Source organism: Typopeltis vanoorti, chromosome 12 (assembly GCF_054136105.1).
Source record: "Typopeltis vanoorti isolate ZY-2024b chromosome 12, IOZ_Tvanoo_1.0, whole genome shotgun sequence".
Lineage (NCBI taxonomy): Eukaryota > Metazoa > Arthropoda > Arachnida > Uropygi > Thelyphonidae > Typopeltis > Typopeltis vanoorti.
This window is the reverse complement of record NC_143560.1, coordinates 44,845,351-44,871,092: the sequence shown is the minus strand read 5'-3', so window position 1 is coordinate 44,871,092 and position 25,742 is coordinate 44,845,351. Positions and strand designations below refer to the sequence as shown.

General features: G+C 36.7%; 1 protein-coding gene across 2 annotated transcripts in view; it reads right to left on the bottom strand.

Annotated features, from left to right (window-relative positions):
• Positions 1–25,742, bottom strand: part of LOC150100743 (uncharacterized) — an 82,988-nt gene that overhangs the window by 8,704 nt on the left and 48,542 nt on the right. For both annotated transcript variants that reach the window (XM_090401929.1, XM_090401928.1), the window contains exons 5-6: positions 21,005–21,164; positions 5,677–5,863 (exon numbers count right to left, since the gene is read on the bottom strand). In XM_090401929.1, the coding sequence (XP_090258055.1) occupies positions 5,677–5,863; positions 21,005–21,164 (347 nt within the window). The remainder of the gene's footprint in view (positions 1–5,676; positions 5,864–21,004; positions 21,165–25,742) is intronic.

Here is a 25,742-nt window from a genome sequence, read left to right as displayed (position 1 = left end):
TTACAACATTAATTCCACCTTTTTATCTAATGGTTTTAAGGATTTTTTCTCAAAAAAGCTTTTAATAGTTATGGTATCTCAATCTCTTCAAATACAGAAGAAATAACTCTGATTCCTATCCCTTATGTGCAAGGTGCATTAGTGAATACATAGCAAAAGTTTTAAAACCGCTGAATATTTTTGTTGCCTTTCGCCCCATCAGAAAAATCTCTACCTTTCTTGATTCTCCTAAGGACAATCTCCCATCTCTCAATTATCCAGGCATCTTCCAGATTACTTGCTCTTGTGGGTTATCTTATTTCAGACAAACAGAAGATCTGCTTTTATTCTGCTAGAAGAATACAAGTCTTATCAACAATATACAGAGTTCACTGGAAAAAGATAAGAGTACTTCATAAAAGTCAATTTCTTATGGAATGGATTTATAAAGAAACATATGAAACTCTACTTCACTCTCCTAACTTAAATAGATCCGATGGCCTACATGGTGGTGCTTTTTAGAATTGTCTGTCAATATTCAATTGCCATTATGTGTTCTTGTACTAAAGATGCCTACAATACATAGGTGAAAATTCTATGCTAATAAGATATATTATGTGAGTTTTTATCCGGTATTATCATCATCATCATCATCATCATCAAATTCCTGCCATGTACCCTCAAGGGGTGTACAGGATATGACAGTACTACATGAAAAAATTACATCATTACTAACTTCCTATCTACAATTTTCCTCCAAATCAGTCTGTTACTTGTCAAGACTCCAACATTATCAGATCTTATATTTCTATCGTCTAAGGCACTTTGTACCGTATCAATCCACCTATATCTTGGTCTTCCTCTGGGTCGTTTTCCTGCCAACCTGGCAGAGAACACTTGTTTTGCTAATCTTTCCTCTCCCATTCTATTTAAGTGACCATACCATCTGAGATTAGCTCTGCTAACGCATTCCTGGATGCTGACAATGTCAAGTTCTTTCCTAATATCCTCATTTTTAATATGATATTGCCATTGATGCCATCTGTTCACGCCTCTAATCTTTCTCAGGACTCTCATATCTGCGGTCTCTTGTCTTTGGTCAAGTGTTTTACTTCTGACCCAGCTCTCAGATCCATAAGTTAAAATTGGTTTGAACACAGTTTTGTGTACAGCTAATTTAGTGTTCCGACTAATTTCTTTCTTATTCCATATGAATTTATTCAATTGACTTCCCACGATACCAGCTTTGCTGATTCTGTTGTCTATTTCTATATTTAGTTTACCATCTTCAGTAAAAATTGTGCCTAAGTAGCTAAAATGTTTTACTTGTTCCACAGGTTCTCCATTCACAACACAGTTGACATTTTCAATGATTCTGCCTATTTTCATTGTCTTTGTCTTTTTATTGCTGACCTTCATACCATATCTATTACAACAGCTATTCAATTTAGTCAGAGAATCTTGCAGACTTGTAGCGGATTTATTTAGAAGTATAACATCATCCGCATAAAGCAAAGAGCTGACATTAACATCTCCAATTTTGATATCAGGTTTAATACCACATTCCTTCATAATGTGATCCATATAGATAATGAATAACAGAGGGGATAATGTACATCCTTGTCTCACACCAGATTTAACATTAAACCATCTTCCTGTACTTCCTTCAATTCTAACTGCTGACTCACAACTCAAATACAGACTAAGTATTGCTTGATATAATGCCCCATTGACACCATATAACTGCAGCGTATTGAATAGCTTCTCTCTTGGCACCTTGTCATATGCCTTTTCCAAATCAACAAAACTTAAATACAGATCTTTGTTATATTCCCATGCTTTCTCGACTATTTGTCGTAAAGTGAAGATCTGATCCTGACAGCCTCTATTTGGCCTGAATCCAGCTTGTTCTTCACCAAGCTTTTCTTCCACAATTCTTCTTAACCGTTTCTCAAGTATACTTGCATAGATCTTGCCAGGAACACTCAGTAGGGAAATACCTCTGTAATTCTCACATTCAGTTTTATTTCCCTTTTTATATATGGGTACTATGAGAGCTCTACTCCAATCATCAGGAATTCGTCCCTCTGTCCAGGCTTTCTGAACTATGCAGTGCAGCCACTGTAAGACTCTTATACCACCATACTTCAGCATTTCTGGTCGAATATCATCTACTCCTGCTGCCTTTCCACATTTCAAGCCTTTGATGGCTTTTTCCACTTCAAGGATGGATATGTATTCCTGACTGCATGCCTGGTCAGTGTTTTTTATCACTGTGCTTTCATCACTGCTTGTTTCATTTAGCAGTTTTTCAAAGTAATTACTCCATACTTCAAGGATATCTTTTTCTCCTGTTTTCATTTCACCTTTATCATCTCTAATTCCTTTTACAGCACTCTTTCCTCCATTCCTAAGCTTCTTCAACAACCTCCAGAATATTTTGCCACCTTCTTGATATTTATTTTCTATATTCTTGCCAAAGTCCTCCCATGACTTTTGTTTAGCTAGTTTTACACACTGTTTAGCTTTCTTACATTTGTCTCTGTATTCTGTAAGAGTAAAAGCTGACTTATTTGCCAGGAACTTTTGATATGCTTTCTTCTTTTCCTTCACTGCCTCTTTAACTTCCTGTGTCCACCAGGGAGTTCTGATTTTTTTATCTTTGCACACAACCTCACCACATGCCTCTCTGGCAGAATCAATCAATGTTTCCTTCAGAGTTTGCCACTGAATCTCCAAGGTTTGATTCCTGTTCTCAAACTCTTTCATTTTCTTTTCAATAATATTTCTGTATTTTAGTCTACAGTTTACATCTGAGAGCTGCTCAACTTTTATTCACTTTAAAACTTTCTTACATGTTATTCTTTTCAATATGAAATTCAATTTTATCCTGCTCAAGACTAAATAGTGATCACTTCCAATTTCAAATCCTCTGTACACTCTGGTGTCCTGCACCAGGGAGAAAACATCACTATCAACAATAACATAGTCAATGAGACTTTTCTTATTCCTAGCCTCTTCTCTCCATGTGAATTTGTGCACATTTTTATGTTGGAACATGGTGTTAGTAATAACCAGTCCATGTCCTGAGCAGAAATCCAACAGATATTTGCCATTATTATTAGCTTTGCTGTTTTCTCCAAATTTTCCCAAAATATTTTTGTATGTCTCACAATCATTTCCTACTCTACTATTTAGATCCCCAACAAGGACCAGCTTTTCCTTTTTCATTGTGTCAGTTGCTTTTTCTAAAGCCTCAAAAAATTCCTCCACTTCTACCTTAGTAGAGCCTTCTGTGGGACCATAGGCACAAATAAGTCTCATTGTCCAGTTCCCCATTCTCATATTTGCCCACATTACTCTACTTGAGACTGACTGCCATTCAAGAAGATTAGCCTCGTATTTTGTGTTGAATACTATGGCTACTCCTTCTTTTCCTTGATTGTTATTGCCTGAATATAACATTTTGTATTTATTGCTCAGAAAGATCTCACCAGTTTTGGTCTTTTTTGTTTCAGTCACTCCTATTATGTCGATCTGGTACTTATCTAATTCCTCAGCTAGCTCCATTTCTTTGCCATTCAGGCTTCTTACGTTGATAGTACCGATCTTTAACTCTGGTGATGTTGAGTTGGGGTTTGTTTTCAGATTTGTTCCAGTAGCTGACTTTTCGCTGTTCGCCCTGGTTCCCTGGCGAAAACAACGGGGGCCTTGTTTAACCAGGCGACGCCCCAGCCGGCATGAAATTTTGTCATGTTGTACCATCATTTTTTATTTTGGTTTAACCAATAAGAATACAATTTGGTCGGCTAAATCCCAAATTGCCAGCCCATCCTCGTTCGTTCAGTATCAAAGTAGATACCCAACAGGGTGCACCACGAGAAGGTGAGGATTGGACATTAGGTCAGAAGCCCTGGTCGGTTCTCCGCATTCCTTTAAAGGCTATGTGGAGGTCTCCTCTCAGTTATACAGCTTTGACCCTTAAGCACCCCTATCCGGTATTATAATTATTTTAAATATGCCTACTCACAGTATTTCATTATTGAAACAAATATCATTTTTGTTCTAGGTGTTTATCAGAGCTTTCCAGACTCCATTCATAATGGTCAACAATGTTCTCTTCAGACTTCTCTATTAATGCAGGTATTCCTCACATCTTAGTTATATCACTTGCCCAATTTCTGCTTCAAATACATAACTGGCAACTTCTCACACTGACTTGAACCCCAATTCTCAGTTTTGCTAATGATAGCACTCACCATTTCTTTCTGCTACTTATGACAATCCTAACCATGCTGAAACACTCAAAGCTTTAGTACTGTCTATAAAGAGTACAGTAAAAACAAAAAACTCTCCATTCCATCCTTCAATGATATGAAAACCTTGCCACCTTCAATTCTTCCAAAACACGATTCTCTTTTCTCACAAAACAGAACTTAGTCGCTTTCCTCTTACCTGAAGACATTCAACTTGGTATTCAATACTCTCTTCTTGGACTTACACTTATCTCTAGCTCATGGCACGCACACACATCCAACTTCTACAGCATACTCAGCTTTCAAAAAACATGGCATTTTTCATCTACAGAGAGAAGGGTCACCTATTAACTGAAACGTCCTTTCTAAATAGCATCAATCATTTGTAAGAGGATTTTGAGGAACCATCCCCAAATGTGAGAATAGTAGTCTTAAGGTTGGGTGGATATTGGATTTATACAGTGTTAGCAGATGTGCAGGTGACAAGTAGTGTCTTATCTAGAAAGGATATTAAGACTGTAGATATGATGTGCCAGAAAAGTAAGTCTGCCCAAGAAGAAAAATAAGACCTTGACATCCAATGACAAAAGTTCACTTATGGCTCAAATCAGTCTCATCAAGATGGCATGCTTCTTGCAAATGGTATGGATATATATGTTCTATACCTAGCATCCTACAAGCAGTAATTTTATGAATTATAAGTCATGCAGATATTTACTGAAAACTTGTCCCAAGACTGTACTACCACTTAAAGCAAGAAATTTGAACTTGATGATTAACATACATTCAGATCCACGAAATGATCCAGTTTTCTTGCAAACATCAATAAAACCTTGTTGGTCAGGGACAGTACGATCAATTAACCACTGTTGGTATTTCTCAGAAATAGCTTTTCATATTTAGCTTTTGCACTGCCATTATAAAAACCATAAATGAAGAATAGCAACACTCCTTGTCTGAAAACTAAGAGTCAGGAATCTTGGTCAGTAAAAGCACAAAGTAAAACACAGTCGATCCAATAATGCAACAGAACAGCATTCACAAACTCTTAGAATGCCTGCAAGAGCTATACCATAACTGATATGGGTAGAGACAGGGAGTGCTGCAAACATAATGGCTGCATCTCGCCACCAAGACAAAACTTAATCCATGTTGATCCAATTCCATTTAAGCAAGTTGCATCAAATCACTAAAGAAATCACCTGAAGATTGGCAGTTATAAATGTGAAAAAAAAAAACACGAGGAAACAAATTATTTTACTCTTTTGTGATGTGTTTAGAAACAATTCTTGGATTATTTTTGAATTCCAAGACACCTGAGAATTGATTAATTTTGTTTCCTTTGGTAATGCAAATATATAAACATTTTCAGAATATATCTGTTGCCCTTTATTATCTAAGTGAATTATATTATTTCTTAAGAAAGTAATAGTATACATACATGTTAACAAAAATACAATATTCTTCTGGAAAATGAAAACATTCCTGACATGAAATCTGATATCCTCTAATGGAACATTACAGCTATCAGGAACAGAAAAGCACAAAATAGGTGATATAACTGGACTCCATTCTCTACTTTCAAGTAAGAAATTTGTTGATGATCCAGATGGAGAAATACAAAATATCTGTAAAGAGATAAATATTCAATAAAAGTTCTAAACAATGTTGAACTGACAGTTTAATATGCAATAATCAATACAATAATTCCTTCATGCATCTAATTCATGCAGAAGTCAGGCACTAAATAATTAAGTAGAATTTAGTCACATTAGTTTCTAGTTTTAAGCTAATGAGACGGAAACTGAAATGTTGATGTAAGGAAAACTTTAAGTTATACTTAAATCCAAATTTTGCTCTGACCCCCATCCTAATGTAATATTTCCTAATTTTCGTGTTCTGTTCTTCTTTTAACTTATTTTTTCTAAATTTTGTTTGCACCTTGGATTATTTCAGCTTCGTTCTTCCCTTACTTCTCAATCCCTTAGTTACAGCTATCTATCAAAGTTCCCAACCTTTCTGTGGCCTAACTCTTAATCGAACTCGTGTGCAAATCTTTCAGACAAAAAGATTACCCCAAGGTAGAGCCAAATTTTCCCTGGCTGAAAATCTGAAGTCAACTCTTTTTCGGAATTAAGAAAATTTATTTGTTTAGTTGCACCATCTTAATTCCTATACAATAGAATTAATATTGTCAGAGAGTCAGCCCACAGACTATTGCACGATTTAGCAATCTAATACAAACAAATTCTTATGATACTTATTTTAATATTGCAGTTGTAACCAGTTCCTGCACTTTAACTGATACAGGTTCTATTCATAGCAAGTGGTGCACTGGCTTGAAAGATCAGACACGTATTTTGGGTAAAGAAAACATGAAAGTTTATTCATTCTAAATAATGGTGCATATTAATCATAAACTTATTTAAATGGAAAGTCTCTATAAGTAATGCTACACTAACAGACAAGATCTATAATACAATCGGCATTTCACATTAAGGGACATTGGCAGAGCCAAGCTGTCTTAATCCTGCTCACTTATTACAGTCACGTATATGAATATCTTACTCTCTCTCCTCAAATATTAAGATATAACACATCAAATTAATCTAATGACAATGCTTAAAACAACACACTTCTAGAGCTACAAAATTCTTGCTAGAAGATTAGGTATTAGAGTCCTGAATTCTATCAACAAGTCCGATCACAAGAAATTTAACACTTTCACTCATCCTGGCCTTAAAACACAATACAATGGACAAAAATTCTACATTACCGACCAGTTCAATCTTTCAGGAGACACTTCTCATCTGATCTTCTTGCAGGCTTACTTCGGGTGGTTACCTTGTTCTGGGATCAGATGTCCTCCCCCTCAACCTTCTAGTGATTTCAGTCACGAATCACTTCTTTGCCTCATACTCGAAATTCCTCTGACGGAAAGGTATGGCTAGAGCTGCACGAAATTTCGGTGTTCACTGGTTGTCTCGTTGCATCGATGATAATGCTCAGACTCTGCCGCTACTTAACCATATAGTCACTGCTTGACCATCCTTCATTCACCCGAACGACTTCTACTCGACTCCAATTACAAGAGAGAGAGAGCAAGCCCATGAGCTTGCATTGCCAAACCGTTTATATTCCTCCACGTCAGCTCTCCCAACTACGTCACTGATTGCAGATGTCTTTTTGCACACCGTACCTTTTCCTCTCCATTGCGTCTCCACATGGGTATCTCGCACGTGCCTCGGACCTCGTATAGCTACTGCCTGGGGTCATGTTTATAATCCGATTATACAAGTCTGCACTTTGCTCTGACTTTCCTGTTACAATATTACTTTTACAATTTCTTGTTTCTTGTCTGTTATTTACAGGACCATTTATAAAGTAATACATAACAAGAATACATAAAAGAACCATTATTACTATATTTACAACTTCAAGTTTTACCTATTTACAAGTATTTCTTTTGGGAAACTTTGCACCCCAGTTAAATCCCGAATGAAATATGCTTAAGGACAAATTAAGCCTTTCATTCCAGATTTAACACTAATGCTTAATTATAACTTAATTGCAAAAAGAGGTATAAAATTGCAACTTTCTCTCATACCATAATATTGCTGTGTTTAAATCTAAGGACTTCAAATATTCTGTAGTTTGATGCATCATTATACACGTACTCAATTACTACATTCTCTAATATTGCAATAATAGGAAACAGTGCTTTCTTATAAAAAAGGTTACATTAGTTCACAGACCATTTCAGATGTTCACTTTGTTTCTGCACACAAACTTAAATGGACATGTAACTACTCTCTCAAGGAGACTACAGTAAAATAGCACTTATGGAAGCATCACACAATTACTTGACCGACTTGAAAGAATTTGCTATTACAGTAAACCACTTACAAATATAGCACAAGAGAATTGTTTTTGTAACATTCTGAATGAGTGTAAGATCCCTAATGGATTAAAACAAATCAGCTGCAAGGGCAGAACTGCAGCCACCATACGTAACTGAACTTCAGAGAAGAAACAAAAAAAAACTGAAGATCAATGTATAAGAATGTTAATCTGAAAAATTTTTAAATGCTGAAAAAGGACTACTACATAGAAGTATGTTTATCAACATTTCATACAAATGCAAATTAGTCATTCCTCATAGTTTATGCTAAATTCATGATGCTGCAATAAAATAACAAAACTCTCTCCATCACCAACAGGTTATTACAGGGGAAATTCCATATGCTAGAGAACATAAGTAATTCTATTAGTCACATGCATCCCTTTCCAGGGAATGTACCTAACAGCATTACTTATGTCCTGTAACAAAGTCGGATCAAATCCAAATCCTCCATGGCTTGGTAAGAACATGTTGTTCAACTGTTGATGTAGTACAAGGCACTGTAGAAAACACAGTCTGAGCACATTATCATAATGTTACAGAAATATCTCAGTAAAAGAAATTAAATAAAAAAAAACATTAAAATGCACTATTCATATAATAACCACACACATATATGCAATTGCATGAGTTGAGGATATAGAGAACAGAAGACATCTTAACACACAACTCAATCATTTTTAGAAAATGAGTAGAATTTGAACACCCTAATGGAGGAGAATAATTCAAAGTAAATTCATAAGCACCAGCAGGTGAATTCACTGTGACAATATTACTGCATACCCTAGAGCCTCCATAGCTCCATCGGTATAGACAAAGCCCTTTGGTCAGAAAGACCTGGGTTCAATTCCCATCTATGATGTGAAGACCCTTTATCTCATCTCTTTTGACTAAAGATGAATTAACTGGTCTTGTAAGGAGATAGAGGGTTTTAACACATGGAAACTTGGGTTATCATCCCTCAGAAAGGCAAACAATGAACACCCCATGAATACACACATACACATGGATCTACAGTCATAAAATATATATATATATATATATATATACTTAATCCCTCATCAGGAGAGCTCAACCTGCTCCCCCCCCCAAAAAAAAGGGACTGAGGAAAAAGGGGGAGAACCCCATACAAATATTATTATTATTATTGCATCCCTTAAGGTCCATGCAGTTAGCCTAGTGGCTTTGCGCTTCGCAACCATATGCCTGTGGAAGGAGTGTCCTAGGTTCGATTCCCGTCGGGTGATGTGAGGAATTGAAGGATCTTCCTCCGACATAGCCAAGTTAGCCAGTCTTGGGCGTGGACAGTAGGGTTTTTTCCCCCAGTTTATCCTGGGGTTTTTCATCCCACAAAGCAGACAAACTGGCTTTGAGAACTCAACACTACAGGACATAGGGCTGACCACCCTATCCTGTGAATGGTTTGAGATCCGATGATTAACAAACCCTCAACACCACAAGGTAAAAGAGGATAAAAGGAAGAATAGATGAGAAGATTGCATACCTTAATATAATATACTGCAGGAACTCATATGAGCTGACATGAGGTCTTATAAATCTGCTCCACTTCTCTCCCAAATACTGTATGGTGTGATATTATGCATTAGCAAAATGCACTATTACAATTGTATTTCAATTTAAGAAGTAAGAAATAAAAAATAGGATTCTGTACATAAAATTGATAATGCATATTGTATTAGAGCACGTTTTAAGTTTCAAAATGTTATAACTTAACATTACTTATTTAAAATCTCTAAATAATGAATAGTATATAAGATTTATCCTACAAAACAGAAATATAACATTTAAAATAAACTAAACTTGAAACTATACTCAAACTCAAAGAAGTCATCTGCCAATGAAGAAAACAGACTAATAGAAAAATCCTAAATTGCTGCTATTGATATGCATGGATTCTAACTGCAGCCTCTGATTGTGATAGAGAGGGACTCAGGTGAGAACAGCTGTATTCATAAATCAGCATCCTAATGGTATACTCCATGCATACTCAACATGTTCACAATGGGATGAGAAGAAACTTCTCAGGTTGACACGGACCTTTGTGGTGAGATGAGATGTTTCTTGTACTTCCTGTTTGCATATTGGTAGACATGCCACATATCACAACAGGTTTTTCAATTACAACTCAATCTGTATTGAGGGAGGGAATAACTGATTTGTTTAAGGATATATATTAGAAACCATAATTAAGGAGAATCCCATATTTGCTTGGTACATTTAAATTATTAAAAGAAGTAAGTAAATATGTGACCAAATTAACGACATACGAGATATGTCAGAATGACTGGCAAATATAAAGAACAGGAATATGAATCCTTCCATTAGAGGCATATGAATTACTAATAATTTATGGTTGTAGTATTATGTGTGTGTTCAGTAAGTTGCTGGGTGGAGTGAATTACGTGCATATCCTATAACCTTCAGATATGCATGTATGATAGGCATAATTATGAAAGACTTGAGGAAAGTAAAAGATTTGTATGCAAAATATAAATTTAGATTTAAATATAAATATGCAAAATATTTATATTTGTATCTATATTTATATTTTATGCAAAATATAAATATCGATTTAAATAAAGTGGTTATGCTTATATAAAACTTAGTGTTAAAATAATCTACAAAATAATGAACTAGAAAAGCAACTTGCCTTCATAAGTCTAATCCCTTATTTAGCTTTCGAATGAGGCAGATTGAAGTGTAATGAAACAAAGTTCTAAAGTAGCATTACACTTTTGTGTAATACACAGACTGATTCTCGAACATTCTTCTTTGAAAGCTTAACTTAATAGATTTTGTTTTATATCAATCCCCAGACATGTAACGCTGTTAGCCCTTAAGATATAAATGGTAGTATCCATGGTGGAATAAGGGTTACATAATCCAGAAATCCTGATCAAGAGATCACAAGTGGAACTTTTGTATGTGATTCACTGCAAGTAGATTTTCTTGAATAAACAACAAGTTTTAACTCATATTTTTTTTTTTTTTTTTTTTTGTGTATCATACATCCATAGTTCATAGAACCTTGGCACATTGCCAACCCTGGCAATGTGCCAAGAATAGTAAAGAAGGGGAGACAGGAATAAAGGAGGTACGAATTGGTCACAACTCTGCCAATGGATCCTTAGGGATCTCATGCCAGTCCCAAGCCTGGATAAAGGATGAAGGTCGGTCAGATGAGTGGCGATGCTCTGACTGTAAAGAAAAAACACGATTGTTATCTGATGCCTATACGATCAACAGCCAAAAACATGTCGGCTCGGACGTCGCCCAAGGTCAGCAATACCAATCGAGCGATTGGGGTTGGATCGAAAAGTGGAATACCGAAAGGAAACAGAAACTAACAGAACTACTATCAGTAGGAACACGGAATATACACACACTTTGGATGTCAGGAAAACTAGAACTACTTCGCGAGGAAATGAAGAGATATCAGTGTGATATATTAGGACTGGCAGAGATGTGATGGACATCATCAGGAAATAAATGGATGTGAAGTCATATGGTCAAGGTGTGATACCAAGCACGAAGCAGGATTTGGCTTCCTTCTTAACAAAAGAGCTAGAGGTACTGTTAGGAGAGAAACCAGTCAAGGAATAAATCATAGTAGCAAGATTTCAAGCAAAACCATTTAATATATCAATAGTCCAGATATATGCACCCGCATTTGACTGCACAGATGAGGATATTGACTTATTTTACAAAGAGCTGACAGAGACAATAGAAACAATACCAAAGCAATATGTACTAATTATTGAAGGAGATCGGAATGCCAAAGTCGGAATAGATAATGATGGGTGGCAAAGCGTCATGGGAAAATATGGTTTCGGAGAAAGAAATGAACAAGGTGAAAAAATGTTAGAATTTGCTGTGGACCATGAGATGATAATCTGTAACACAAGATTCCAACAAAAGGACTGTAGAAAATAGATGTGGCGATCAAATGATGGAAAAACCAAGAACACGATTGATATGATTACGATTAAAAGAAGATGGATAACATCAGTACAGCAGTGTCGAACTTTTCAAGGAGCGGATACAGACTAGGATCATTGTTTAGTGATTGAAAACATCATCATCATCAAATTCCTGCCATGTACCCTCAAGGGGTGTACAGGATATGATAGTACTACATGAAAAAAATTGCATCATTACTAACTTCCTATCTACAATTTTCCTCCAAATCAGTCTGTTACTTGTCAAGACTCCAACATTATCAGATCTTATATTTCTATTATCTAAGGCACTTTGTACCGTATCAATCCACCTATATCTTGGTCTTCCTCTGGGTCGTTTTGCTGCCAAACTGGCAGAGAACACTTGTTTTGCTAACCTTTCCGCACCTATTCTGTTTAAGTGACCATACCACCTGAGATTAGCTCTGCTAACGAATTCCTGGATGCTGACAATGTCAAGTTCTTTCCTAATATTCTCATTTTTAATATGATATTGCCATTGATGCCATTTGTTCATGCCTATAATCTTTCTCAGGACTCTCATATCTGCAATCTCTAGTCTTTGGTCAAGTGTTTTACTTCTGACCCAGCTCTCAGATCCATAAGTTAAAACTGGTTTGAGCACTTGTCTTGTATACAGCTAATTTAGTGTTCCGAGACTAATTACTCTCTTATTCCATTTGATTCTAGTAGCAAGACTTATGAGAACTTCAGCCCAACTGCCAAGACTATAAAATTAGCCCGCAAGAGGGCATCATTAGGACTTTAGGAACAATATTAGTTTCTTGCTTTCTTCTCATTTGCTTTGTGTTAGTTCTTGAGTGCACATACCATATCTTTATGTTCCTGAAGATGGCAATGTGACGTTGCTGAAATATAGAAGTTATTCATTAAAGTTACCTTTAATTAATATACTTTATATGCGTTGTTAATTCCGTAAACTAATTACCAGTTATGTCTAACCAACGTATAAGTCTTGATACTAGAATCATGATCATCCACGGAGATGCAATCGCACGAAAGGCCCGTCAATACGGCAAATTGAGGTTGAAGATATCGAGGCAAATAAATCGTCTGACGTTCCTAAAACGCTGCCGGGATAGCAAAGCGATCCCTAATTGTGTCAAATTGAAGCACCGTTTTACTTCCGAGAAAGCTCTACGCATTTATAACCGCACTAGCTTCGCTCTGTTAAGAGAACAAATTACCGCGACGCGCGTTCTCCTTGCCGATGAAAACAAAACCTTACGGGCGCTAGAGGAAGAGCTTTCGAATACACTCGGCCTTGATCTATGGTCTATACTGCATGACATCTCATGCGCATCGGCAAGAAAGGAATTCGAAAAAATACGTAGTCGGCACGTGAAAAAATGCGAAAACCTGACAAAGACTTCTACTTCCATACCTCAGCCACCACTCAACACTGTAGTCAACCTCTCGTCGGCAGTTTTAAAGCCTGAAGCACTCACCACACTTTCACGTGGTCACAATTTCGCCCTAGCTCCTAAAAGGATACCTGCTGAAGAAATCATAATCCAAATAGAGCGTGGAATTCGCAACCTGCCTAACCATATCGCCAACAACGTAAGACTGGATGTAGTCGGTGTTCTCACTAAAGCCAAACCTCCAAAATCCAACTTATCCAAAAACGAATATACAGCCCTACAAGAATTGAAAAACAACAAAAAAATAGTAATCACCAAAGCTGATAAGGGAAGCGCCACTGTGGTACTCAATCAAAAAGAGTACAAAGGTAAGCTAAATTCTTTAGTACTAGACCCTACTACTTACCTCCCCATTGAATATAATCCGACCAGCTCTCAGATTAGAACTATCCACAGACTCCTTAAGAAAGTCACTTCTTAGCCTGTGGAAGTCACCAACAAACTTAAACCTTATAACTCTAGACCCCCCCCGATTATATGGACTCCCAAAAATACATAAACAAAATGTGCCATTGGGTCCCATAGTGGATGGCATTGATTCCCCCACATATAAATTAGCCAAAACGCTCACACACTACACTGGCAACACACCATCACACATAAAAAACTCAGCCCACTTTAAAGCCAGTATAGAAAACCTCACACTCCAACACACTGACATAATGGTCAGTTTTGACGTCTCCTCCCTATTCACTAATGTCCCACTCAAAGAAACCCTTGAGCTCATCCAAGCCAAGTTTCCTCCCGATATCTCAGCCCTATTTCAGTTCACAATGAACTCAGGCTATTTCGTTTGGGAAGGAAAGTTCTACAAACAGATAGAGGGGACAGCCATGGGTTCACCACTTTCCCCACCCTTGGCCAATTTCTTTATGGAGACATTTGAAGAGAAAGCCTTAAACTCCGCCCCACAAAAACCCACTATTTGGCTTCGTTATGTGGATGATGTGTTTGCTATTTGGCCACATGGCTCAGACACACTCCACTCCTTCCTAACACACTTAAACAACCCCAGAGTCCAGTTCACCTTGGAAAAAGAGGAAAGCAACACCTTCCCCTTCCTAGACACTTTAATCACCCACCAGCTTGATGGAGCTTTGGTTTTCTATGTGTACAGAAAACCCACCCACACTGGCAGATACATTCACCAGCAATCCCCCCCCCCCTCACAACAATATGGGGTGATAAAAACACTATATAACAGGGCAAAATTAATCTGCTCAGATGACAAGGCACTGACTAATGAACGAAACCACATCCTCAACACTTTCTTAGCCAATGGCTATAACCCCCAAAAAATCCAAAAAATACTAAAACCTGTAAACCACAACCCCCTCCCCCCCTCCACAATAAAGATTACACCAAGTCTATCACCATCCCCTACATCCAGGGCACCTCTGAGAAAATAACCAATATCCTCAAAAAATATGACCTTACTTCCTGTTACAGACCATATAAAAAGTTGGCATCCCTTATCCGCTCTACCAAAGACCAACCACTTCCTCTAGACCTACCTGGTGTATACCAGGTCCCTTGCAGCTGCAAATTGTCCTACTTTGGCCAAACAAGCCGAACAACAAATATCAGGATTTCAGAACACCAAGACTACATCCGGTTTCACCAGTACAGCCGCTCTGGGCTGGCAGACCACGCCTTAGATACCCACCATAAAATTTGTTGGAAGAAAACAAAAATAATTCATCGCAACAAGTTTAAATACGAAAGATTATTCAAAGAATCTTCAGCAGCTCTAAAAAACGTTCCTAACCTCAACAAATTTGGGTGCATGAAACTGCCCCAAATTTGGGAGACTTTCATTATGAGAACTTCAGCCCAACTGCCAAGACTACCAAATTAGCCCGCAAGAGGGCACCATTAGGACTTTAGGAACAATATTAGTTTCTTGCTTTCTTCCTCATTTGCTTTGTGTTAGTTCCCGAGTGCACATACCATATCTTTATGTTCCTGAAGATGGCAATGTGACGTTGCCGAAATATAGAAGTTATTCATTCAAGTTACCTTTAATTAATATACTTCATATGCGTTGTTAATTCCGTAAACTAATTACCAGTTATTCCATTTGAATTTATTCAATTGACTTCCTACTATACCTGCTTTTTGATTCTGTTGTCTATTTCCATATTTAATTTACCATCTTCACTAAATCGTGCCTATAGCTGAAATGTTTTACTTGTTCCACAGGTTCTCCATTCACAATGCAGTTGACATTTTCAATGATTCTGCCAATTTTCATTGTCTTTGTCTTTTTACTGCTGACCTTCATACCATATCTATTGCAATGGTTATTCAATTTAGTCAGAGAATCTTGCAGACTTGTAGCGGATTTATTTAGAAGTATAACATTATCTGCATAAAGCAAAGAGCTGACATTAACATCTCCAATTTTGATGTCATGTTTAATACCACTTTCCTTCATAATGTGATCCATATAGATAATGAATAACAGAGGGGATAATGTACATGCTTGTCTCACACCAGATTTAGCATTAAACCATCTTCCTGTACTTCCTTCAATTCTACATGCTGACTTACAACTTAAAGACTAAGTACTGCTTGATATAATGCCCCACTGACACCATATAACTGTAGAGTATTGAATAGCTTCTCTCTTGGCACCTTGTCATATGCCTTTTCCAAATCGACAAAACTTAAATACAGATCTTTGTTATATTCCCATGATTTCTCCACTATTTGTCGTAAAGTTAAGATCTGATCCTGACAGCCTCTATTTGACCTGAATTCAGCTTGTTCTTCATCAAGCTTTTCTTCCACAATTCTTCTCGACCGTTTCTCAAGTATACTTGCATAGATCTTACTAGGAACGCTCAGTAGGGATATACCTCTGTAATTCTCACATTCAGTTTTATTTCCCTTTTTATATATGGGTACAATGAGAGCTCTACTCCAATCGTCTGGAATTCGTCCCTCTGTCCAGGCATTCTGAACTATGCAGTGCAGACACTGTAAGACTTTTATGCCACCATACTTCAGCATTTCTGGTGAAATATCATTTACTCCTGCTGCCTTTCCACATTTCAAGCCTTTGATGGCTTTTTCTACTTCAAGTATGGATATGTATTCCTGACTGCATGCCTGGTCAGTGTTTTTTTTTTTTTTTTATCACCGTGCTATCATCACTGCTTGTTTCATTTACCAAATTTTCAAAGCAATTACTCCATACTTCAAGGATATCTTTTTCTCCCATTTTCATGTCACCTTTATCATCTCTAACTCCTTTTACAGCACTCTTTCCTCCATTCCTAAGCTTCTTCAGCAATCTCCAGAATATTTTGCCACCTTCTTGATATTTATTTTCTATGTTCTTGCCAAAGTCCTCCCATGACTTTTGTTTAGCTAGTTTTCCATACTGTGTAGCTTTCTTACATTTGTCTGTATATTCTCTAAGAGCACAAGCTAACTTATTTGACAGGAACTTTTGATATGCTTTCTTCTTTTCCTTCACTGCCTCTAACTTCCTGTGTCCACCTGGGAGTTCTAATTTTTCTATCCTTGCAGACAACTTCACCACATGCCTCTCTAGCTGAATCAATCAGGGTTTTCTTCGAGGCTTGCCACTGAATCTCCAAGGTTTGGTTCCTGTTCTCAAACTCTTTCATTTATTTTTCAATAATCTTTGTGTATTTTAGTCTACAGTTGACATATGAGAGCTGCTCAACTTTTATTCGCTTTAAAACTTTCTTACATGTTATTCTTTTCAATATGAAATTCAATTTTATCCTACTCAAGACTAAATAGTGATCTCTTCCAATTTCAAATCCTCTGTACACTCTGGTGTCCTGCACCAGGGAGAAAACATCACTATCAACAATAACATAGTCAATGAGACTTTTCTTATTCCTTGCCTCTTCTCTCCATGTGAATTTGTGCACATTTTTATGTTGGAACATGGTGTTAGTAATAACCATGTCCATGTCCTGAGCAGAAATCCAACAAGTATTTGCCATTATTATTAGCTTTGCTGTTTTCTCCAAATTTTCCCAAAACATTTTTGTATGCCTGACAATCACTTCCTACTCTGCTATTTAGATCCTCAACAAGGACCAACGTTTCCTTTTTCATTGTGTCAGTAGCTTTCTCTAGAGCCTCAAAAAATTCCTCCACTTCTACCTTAGTAGAACCTTCTGTGGGACCATAGGCACAAATAAGTCTCATTGTCCAGTTCCCCATTCTCATATTTGCCCACATTACTCTACTTGAGACTGACTGCCATTCAAGAAGATTAGCCTCGTATTTTGTGTGGAATACTATGGCTACTCCTTCTTTTCCTTGATTGTCATTGCCTGAATATAACATTTTGTATTTATTGCTCAGAAAGATCTCGCCCGTTTTGGTCTTTTTTGCTTCAGTCACCCCTATTATGTCGATCTAGTACTTATCTAATTCCTCATCTAGCTCCATTTCTTTGCCATTCAGGCTTCATACATTAATAGTACCGATCTTTAACTCTGGTGATGTTGTGTTGGGGTGTGTTTTCAGATTGGTATCAGTAGCTGACTTTTCGCTGTTCGCCATGGTTCCCTGGCGAAAACAACCGGGGCCTTGTTTAACCAGGCGACACCCCAGCCGGCATGAAATTTTGTCATGTTGTACTATCATTATGTATTTTGGTTTAACCAATAGGAATACAATTTGGTTCGGCTAAATCCCAAATTGCCAGCCCATCCTGTTTCATTCAGTAACCAGGTAGATACCCAACAGGGTGTACCACAAGAAGGTGAGGATTGGACATTAGGTCGAAAGCCCTGGTCGGTTCTCTTCTCCGAATTCCTTTAAAGGCTATGTGGAGGTCTCCTCTTAGTTTTACAGCTTTGACCCTTAAGCACCCTGTAACATCAAGTTGAAATTAAAAAGAAAATATAAACCCCATCATCAGAAATGAAGAGATACAGCAAGAATAAGAGAAGCAGAAATAGAAAGAAGATACAGAACAGTGTTAGAAAAGAAACTTAAGTGTGAACAAAGAAAAAAATTCAAACCTAAGAGTGATGGGAATAATGAAGGCGATAGAAGATGCAGTTGAAGAAACAGCACCAGAAGAGAAGATCAAGAAGTGGATTAGACAAGAAACACTATAGTCAGTACAGGAGAAAAGAATGTTGAAGATAAGAAGAGATACATCAGAACAAGCAGAGGAGTAATATAGAAAAAAGTGTAATGAGGTGAAAAAAGCAGTCAGAGTGGATAAGATGAAATGGTTAGAAGCCCAATGCAATAAAATAGAACAGCACTATGGAGAGCATACAACTAGGAAGGTGTACAAAATGATTAGAACCATTAATAGAAAGTGACAACCAAAACAGATCAGAATTAAAGATGAAAAAGGCAAAGTATTGATGGGTAAAGATAAAATTGTACAGCAGTGGACAAGATACTGTAGTCAGTTATATGAAGCAAAACTAAATTTAGATAGTTTTGGGAAAGTGACTGAAGATATGAAGCAGATACCACCACCATGTCATGAGTATGATATGGACATTTTAAGAGGAGAGGTAGAAAAAGAAATATGATGGCTAAAACACAACAAGAGTCATGATAATAATAATAACATCACTAGTTAAATGATTAAATATGGTGGTGAAAGTATGGTTACAGAAATGCACCAACTATGTAATATGATATGGAAGGGAAAATGCCAGAAGAATGGGTGAAATCAATATTAGCGATATTATACAAGAAATGAAATAAACTAGAATGTAAAAGTTATAGAACAATTGCCTTGACAAGTCATTTTGGTAAGGTGATGATGATGATATTGACAGAAAGATTGAGAACACAATTGGAAGCATACCTTGCAGACAAGCAAGCAGGATTTAGGAAAGACAGAACTACAATTCAACAGATTTTGACAATGCAGTTAATAGCAGAGAAAGCTAGGAGAAAAAACAAAAACATATATACTTGTTGTGTTGATTTTCAGAAGGCAATTGACAGTATCGACGAGAAAGTGGCATTAACAGTGCTAGAATCATATGGAATTGACAGAAAACTAATAGCTATATTAAAAGATGTTTATAAGAATGTCGTTGCAGCAGTTAGAATATGTGATGATTTGGGGAAATGGTTTAAAACAAGCAGAGGTACTAGACGGGGGGGGGGGGGGACCCAATATCACCAAGAATTTTCATCACACATTTAGAAAGAGCAATGGATAAAATGAAGTGCATGGGATGAAAATTAACAATCTGAGATTTACAGATGATATTGTCATTACTGAAGAAGGTGAAAGAGAACTACAAAAAACATTGAAACTGTTAAATGAAAGGGAAAAGATTTGGACTTGTTAAGAAATTGGAAAAAAACAAAAGACAATGGTATTTGGTGAGAAGAACATGAAACAAAAGATACAAGTGGATGGAATTGATATAGAAAATTTAGAACAATTCACATATTTGGGAAGTAAAATGACATATGATTTGGACTGTAAAAAAGAAATAAAGATCAGGCTTGCAAAGGGAAGAACAAATCTTAAGGATAACATCTGGAAAAGTAAATTGATCAGCCTGCGAACAAAACTAAGGGTACTGGAAACATGCATCTTTAGCGGTGTACTGTATGGATCTGAAATCTGGGTAATAAATATGGAATCAAGAAAAAGAATTTTGGCATTTGAAAGAACTTGTTACAGGAAGATTCTAAGAATAGGATGGGTACAGAAAGTCGCAAATGAAGAGCTCTATATTTGGTTGTAGCTTATCTTTTTCATAGCATACAATTGTTAGCTTCCTGTAAGGAGTCTCAGAACCAATGCAAAGAGTAAGGGATAAGATAACCTTGCTTGACTCATTTTGAATACTGATCAGGTCTGGCAGAAATCCATTAACTAGGAGGCAGTTAGTTGTATTAGCATAGGCTCTTTTAATGAAGAAGCCTATGCCCATTCCAGCTCTTCCCCCCCCCCCCCCCGAGTTCCGGGTTGGTAAGCCAGAGACAAAAAACGTGACATAAAAACATTTCAGATATTTCGGCTTATCTTTATATATATATATACACACACACATACATACTAGGGGACTCTGATGCCTACAGTGCCCCCCCCCCCCCAAGTTCCAGACTGGTAGGCCGGTTTCTCCTTGAATTCTGATGACTCGAAAGGGGTCCCCCCCCCCCACTGAGTTTCGGACTGGTAGGCCAGTTCTCCTTCAATTCAGATGACTCAAATTTTGAAGACTCGACACTGAGGGTAGCCCCTGAGTTTCAAAACGTTTCAAATAACTTGACAAAAAACATGACAAAAAAGCCTTATCATTTTATATTATAGGGTACATACATACAAACAGTATATTATTCTATCATTTTTTTATTTTTTTTAAATTTTTGCTGCTAGGTTACAAATAACTTAAGACATAATATAATCTAAGTAATACGTGAAATGTGGGCTTGCATAATACAGATGCTACTCACATGACTATGCCAAAATCCAATCCACTGAACAAGCTCTGTAGGTATGACATTAAGCAAGAGACTAACATCTATTCGTTGGTATGGATGCTGAGGAGTTTTCATATTCCATATTGATAGAGTATTATCGACACAATAGACAGCAAAACAGTCACCAAATATTCTATAAGAAATTTAAGATTTTAAATTACATTTTCCAATTAAGGGATGATTTAATTACTAGGAACTTCTCATTAATTACTGCATAGTACACTAGAAAAATAATCAAGATTGACTACTTTCACAAACACTTATAATCTGGCTTCATGAGGATTGTTTTTTTTATAGAAGAAATTAGCTGATGTCAAAAACCTAAATCATTAGATGAGGAATTCAATGCAAAGTAAATAAGACTGCAATGAAACATAGCACATGTTAGCCATCTCTTTGTAAAGTCTGTAGACAATTGGTGGAGAAGTCTGATATGTCAAGAGTTCTGATTAGTGATTTCCATACATTGTTTAGAATAAACCCTTGGTTTCTGCTGAGAGTCATATGAGTGAATTTCTGCTTGAATATTTGAGAAAAAAGGTTTTCCCTCTAAATAAAGCATGGTAGATGTATTGCAGCTGCTCTAATCAAAGATCACAACATTTCACAGCCATCATATCCTATTTAGAAGAAAACCTGTTTTCCAGACAGATCAAAGAATCTACAGCAGTAATTCACACACATGGCTTCCTCAAGCAAAACAAAGAGTTTATTCAAAATCAGTGTTTTTTAAACTGCAGGTTGTGACCCATGAAATTGTCCAGCAAGTTGCGATCAGCATTTTTTTTTAAATGAAATGATAGAAAATATCAGTGTATCACTGATGTCATAGTTTTACCACATTCAGGATGGGTAGTGTCACATCCCATATTTCCCTTCAAGAGGGAACTCACTGTATATTATGTCCCTTCTGTGTTGAGTGGTTGCATTTTTAGAGTTTTAAATATATACAGCATGCTAGTTTGATTGGTTTCAATTAAAATTCAATTGAAAAACTATTACTGTGTTAATGAAAATGTATAGTGTGCAGAAGAGAAGTTGTTTATCGTTATACAGTCAGTTTTCATTCCAGATGTCTCTAATTTATGCTAATTGTTGCTACATATAGTACATACTCTTAATTGTGCCCGTACTGTATTTAGTGGTACAATAAAGCTACTTGTGTTTCTTGCATTTGTAGTACGGTGTTTGTTGGAGAGAAGATATTTATCATTATACAGAGTTTTCATTTGTCTTCTGAAAGAATAGGTGTAGTGAGCAAAACTGTTTATTCCTATGAATAAAACTGAATCCTATTTAATGGCAAGCACACCAGTGGCAGTTGAAGTCGGAGTTAGATTTTTTACTTGGTAAAATAACCAAGTCTTATGCAAAACCCCCAACCTGGCGGACCAGACCAGAGTATCTCTTTTAGTCTGGCATCTACCTCTCAACCTGTCTAGCTAGGGAGGCCCTACCAATAGCTTAGCTAATGTTGCCATGGCTTTTGAGGTCACTGGCGCATACAAGCCTCTTTACTGGATTGTGGAGATACCATTAAGGACAGAAAGATATGAGCTACCAAAAGAAGTGGATAAATATAGACCACAGGGAAGGGAGGCGGGAGACCAATGAAGCCAGACAGGCAAATGCCTAATCCTCAAGGAGAAGACCCTTGTGGCATTAAATATTTGTTAATTTCTGTTTATTGAGGGTTTTTTTTTGTTGTTGTTGTATTGTATTTAAATATTAATAAAATTTATCTTTGATATTAACTATTATGCTTTTGTTTTTACTTTATTATAAATAGTAGGGGGGCATGTACTGTTTTGTCAAACTTTTGTTTCAGTTTAGTATATATGTTTTTCATTTCTTCCCCTATGGGGGACAGCGACCCTGAATGTAGTGCAAGACCATGGCAAAGGCGGAATAAACTACACACACACACACACACACACACACACACACACACACACACACACACTTAGAGGCCAATGGAGTCCATGTAGATATTAAATTGATAAAAACAGGTACTATACTTTTCATTTCTTGTTCTTTAGCTAAAATAAGAGCATAGTATCTATTCTTATCAGCTAAATATTTGATACTGGTAATGGAAAAGTGGAGGTAGAATTAAGGAACAGGTAGAATATGACAGTAATGGGGAAAACAGCAAGGTTTTTTGTGAAGTCTTATCTCAGTAATTTGCTCACTTTCTAAAATAGAGCCAGCCAAAAAAGAAAGTAATCACACCATAAAATTGCTAGACTTTGCAAAGGCAGCTGAGAAAATACTGCAAGGAACTACAGGATATAAACTGGAGTAAGTAGGTACTGGTATGAACATAGTTACAAACACAAAGCTTTCTAATGGATGTGTAACAAATTTAGTATACAGTGGAGATAAATGAAGAAGGTATGTGACCATGGCTCAGTATTTGGGCAGCTGCTGCTCTGGGAAAGAAAAGAGTGGACATGTAGTATTCAGCACTAACATGGTCCTGAATGTCAAGCAATATCGAGTACAATGATGTGGGCAAACAACATAATGGTGAAATTGGATGAGATCTATTTGTAGTATCACTGGCATGTAATGAAGTTGTTGGCACAAAGATGGAAAAATCAGAATCCCCAGGTGTAATCAAGAAGTTAGAGGCAATCACTGAAAAGAAGAAAACACATCAAATTTCTTAGCAAGTAAGTCAGCATGTGCTCTGAGAATATTCAGAGAAAAATGTCAGAAAGAAAAGCAATGTGTCAGAGCAGCTGAAGTCTAATATCTATGAAGTGCTTCCTATGAGGATGGACTGAAGGTTTGCAGGTGACTAGGTTTAGCCAAAAGGTGGAAAAAGAGGGGGGGGGCATGTTAGAAACACTTAAGTTACTAAAGGGATTTAACAGACTACATGTAGAAGAATTTTATAATGCACTACAAGATATGAGAGCACAATTGGTTATCTCTGAAAGTTGTGTAACAGTTTAGTTGGCAAGTGATAACTAAATTTCTTCATTTGTAGTGAGTGAGTGAATGAAATTAGTTGTCAGAGGTGGTTGCAAGGGTTCTGGTACTTATGACTTTGAGAAGTATGATAGTTATGAAAAAATGTGGGCCTCCTAAGATTAGTTTGCTCCTCAGAAATGGCTTAATAATAATAATAATAACAAGGAGATCTCAAAAATGTGCAGCATTTTCATGATGAGTCAAAAACTTAACTGGATTTATTATTTATTATAAAAGTTTTGGCTTAGTATCAAGGAAATCTTCAGTATGAATAAACTCTAATGCTAATTTGTTCATCGTGATGAGACCAGTGATACTTGGGCAAAAATTTTATACTTTTATCATCTCAATAATAGTTGATCGTGTAAACTTATTGTGACTATCAATTATGAAATATTGTTTCAAAAGCATTTTATATTAGTAGCACTGATGGGTACAAAAAAAAATGCCAGCCAAGACTTTGATATTCAATATCAATATGCAGAATTTAAGGTGATGTGGTGCACGAGTGTAATGTATTCATTGAAGACAGTGAATGGTTTGTGGTATGTGGGCAAGAGTGGGGAGAGTGAGAAATGTTTTGTGAGTACATGAAATGTGAGTCACGTCAAGAGCAGAAGTATGAAGTGACTGATATTAAGGATATAGGGCAGGACTGTGGAAGTGTTGTAGAGAATGTAGTGGAAGCAGTGAATGATAGTGCAAGAAATACAAATGAGAGTATGAAGAAAGTAGATGATAGTAATGCAGATGATAGGGTAACAGTGCAGAGAGAAATAGCATGCTTATGCACTCTTCAGAGGACAAAATGCAAGCTCAAGCGACTGGAGAAATGATTGGCATGTGGTACAGCAAGGGGGAAAATGAAAGAAAGTGAATGAAAAAAGTATAAAAGTGCAAGAAACTGGGAGTAAAGAAAAAATATTCCATAATTAATTAGGTTATAAGAGATGTCTCTTATTCTTTCTCAGCCATTTTTGATCAACTGCTGGACGAAGGCCTCCCCATGATCTTCCAATTTTCCCAGTCTGATGGCATCCATCTCTTTCCAGCTAGTTTTCCTATTTCATCTGTCCATCTTGTTTTTTGGTGTTCGTGTCTTCTCTTTCTCCTCTCTTAATGAGAAAGGGATGAAAACATGTTTCCCCAAGTGCAAAGATCAAAGATGAAGCTGTTATTTGTAGAATGTAGAAGTGAAAGAGTAGATTGTTTTGGAAGGTACAAATGATTTGAAAGGTGAGAAATATGCAATGAGAAAGAATATGAAAGGGCTGTTGAAAGAAGCAAAAATGAAGAGTAAGAAAGAAAGAAAGAAAATCTTGCAAGTCTGTTGCCTTGGTATGACAGTACAGAATTGAGAAGGGCCATGATTACCAACAAGAAACTGTACAGAAGAATGGTGTACAGTTTATAGATGTGGAGTGAAACTGATGTATGAAAGGATGTATATATACCTGATGGACCACATTTGAATGGTTCTAGAGTTAGATGTTTGAAGGAAGTGTTGATAGGGTAACAGAGTTGCAGCAACCTGTTGTTCATTGAGAGTTTGGAACTGCAAAATCAAGGAAACTAGAGATATTATGAAGATGCAATCAAGCACGTGTGTAGCCACCTAGGGGGAAAATGAGTGACTGCAGGAATGACCATGTGGAAATAGTTGCCCCTGGGATAAATGAGTTGAGTGCTCATTTATCCCAGGAAAACTGAAGAGCTAGCTGTAGTTTCCAAG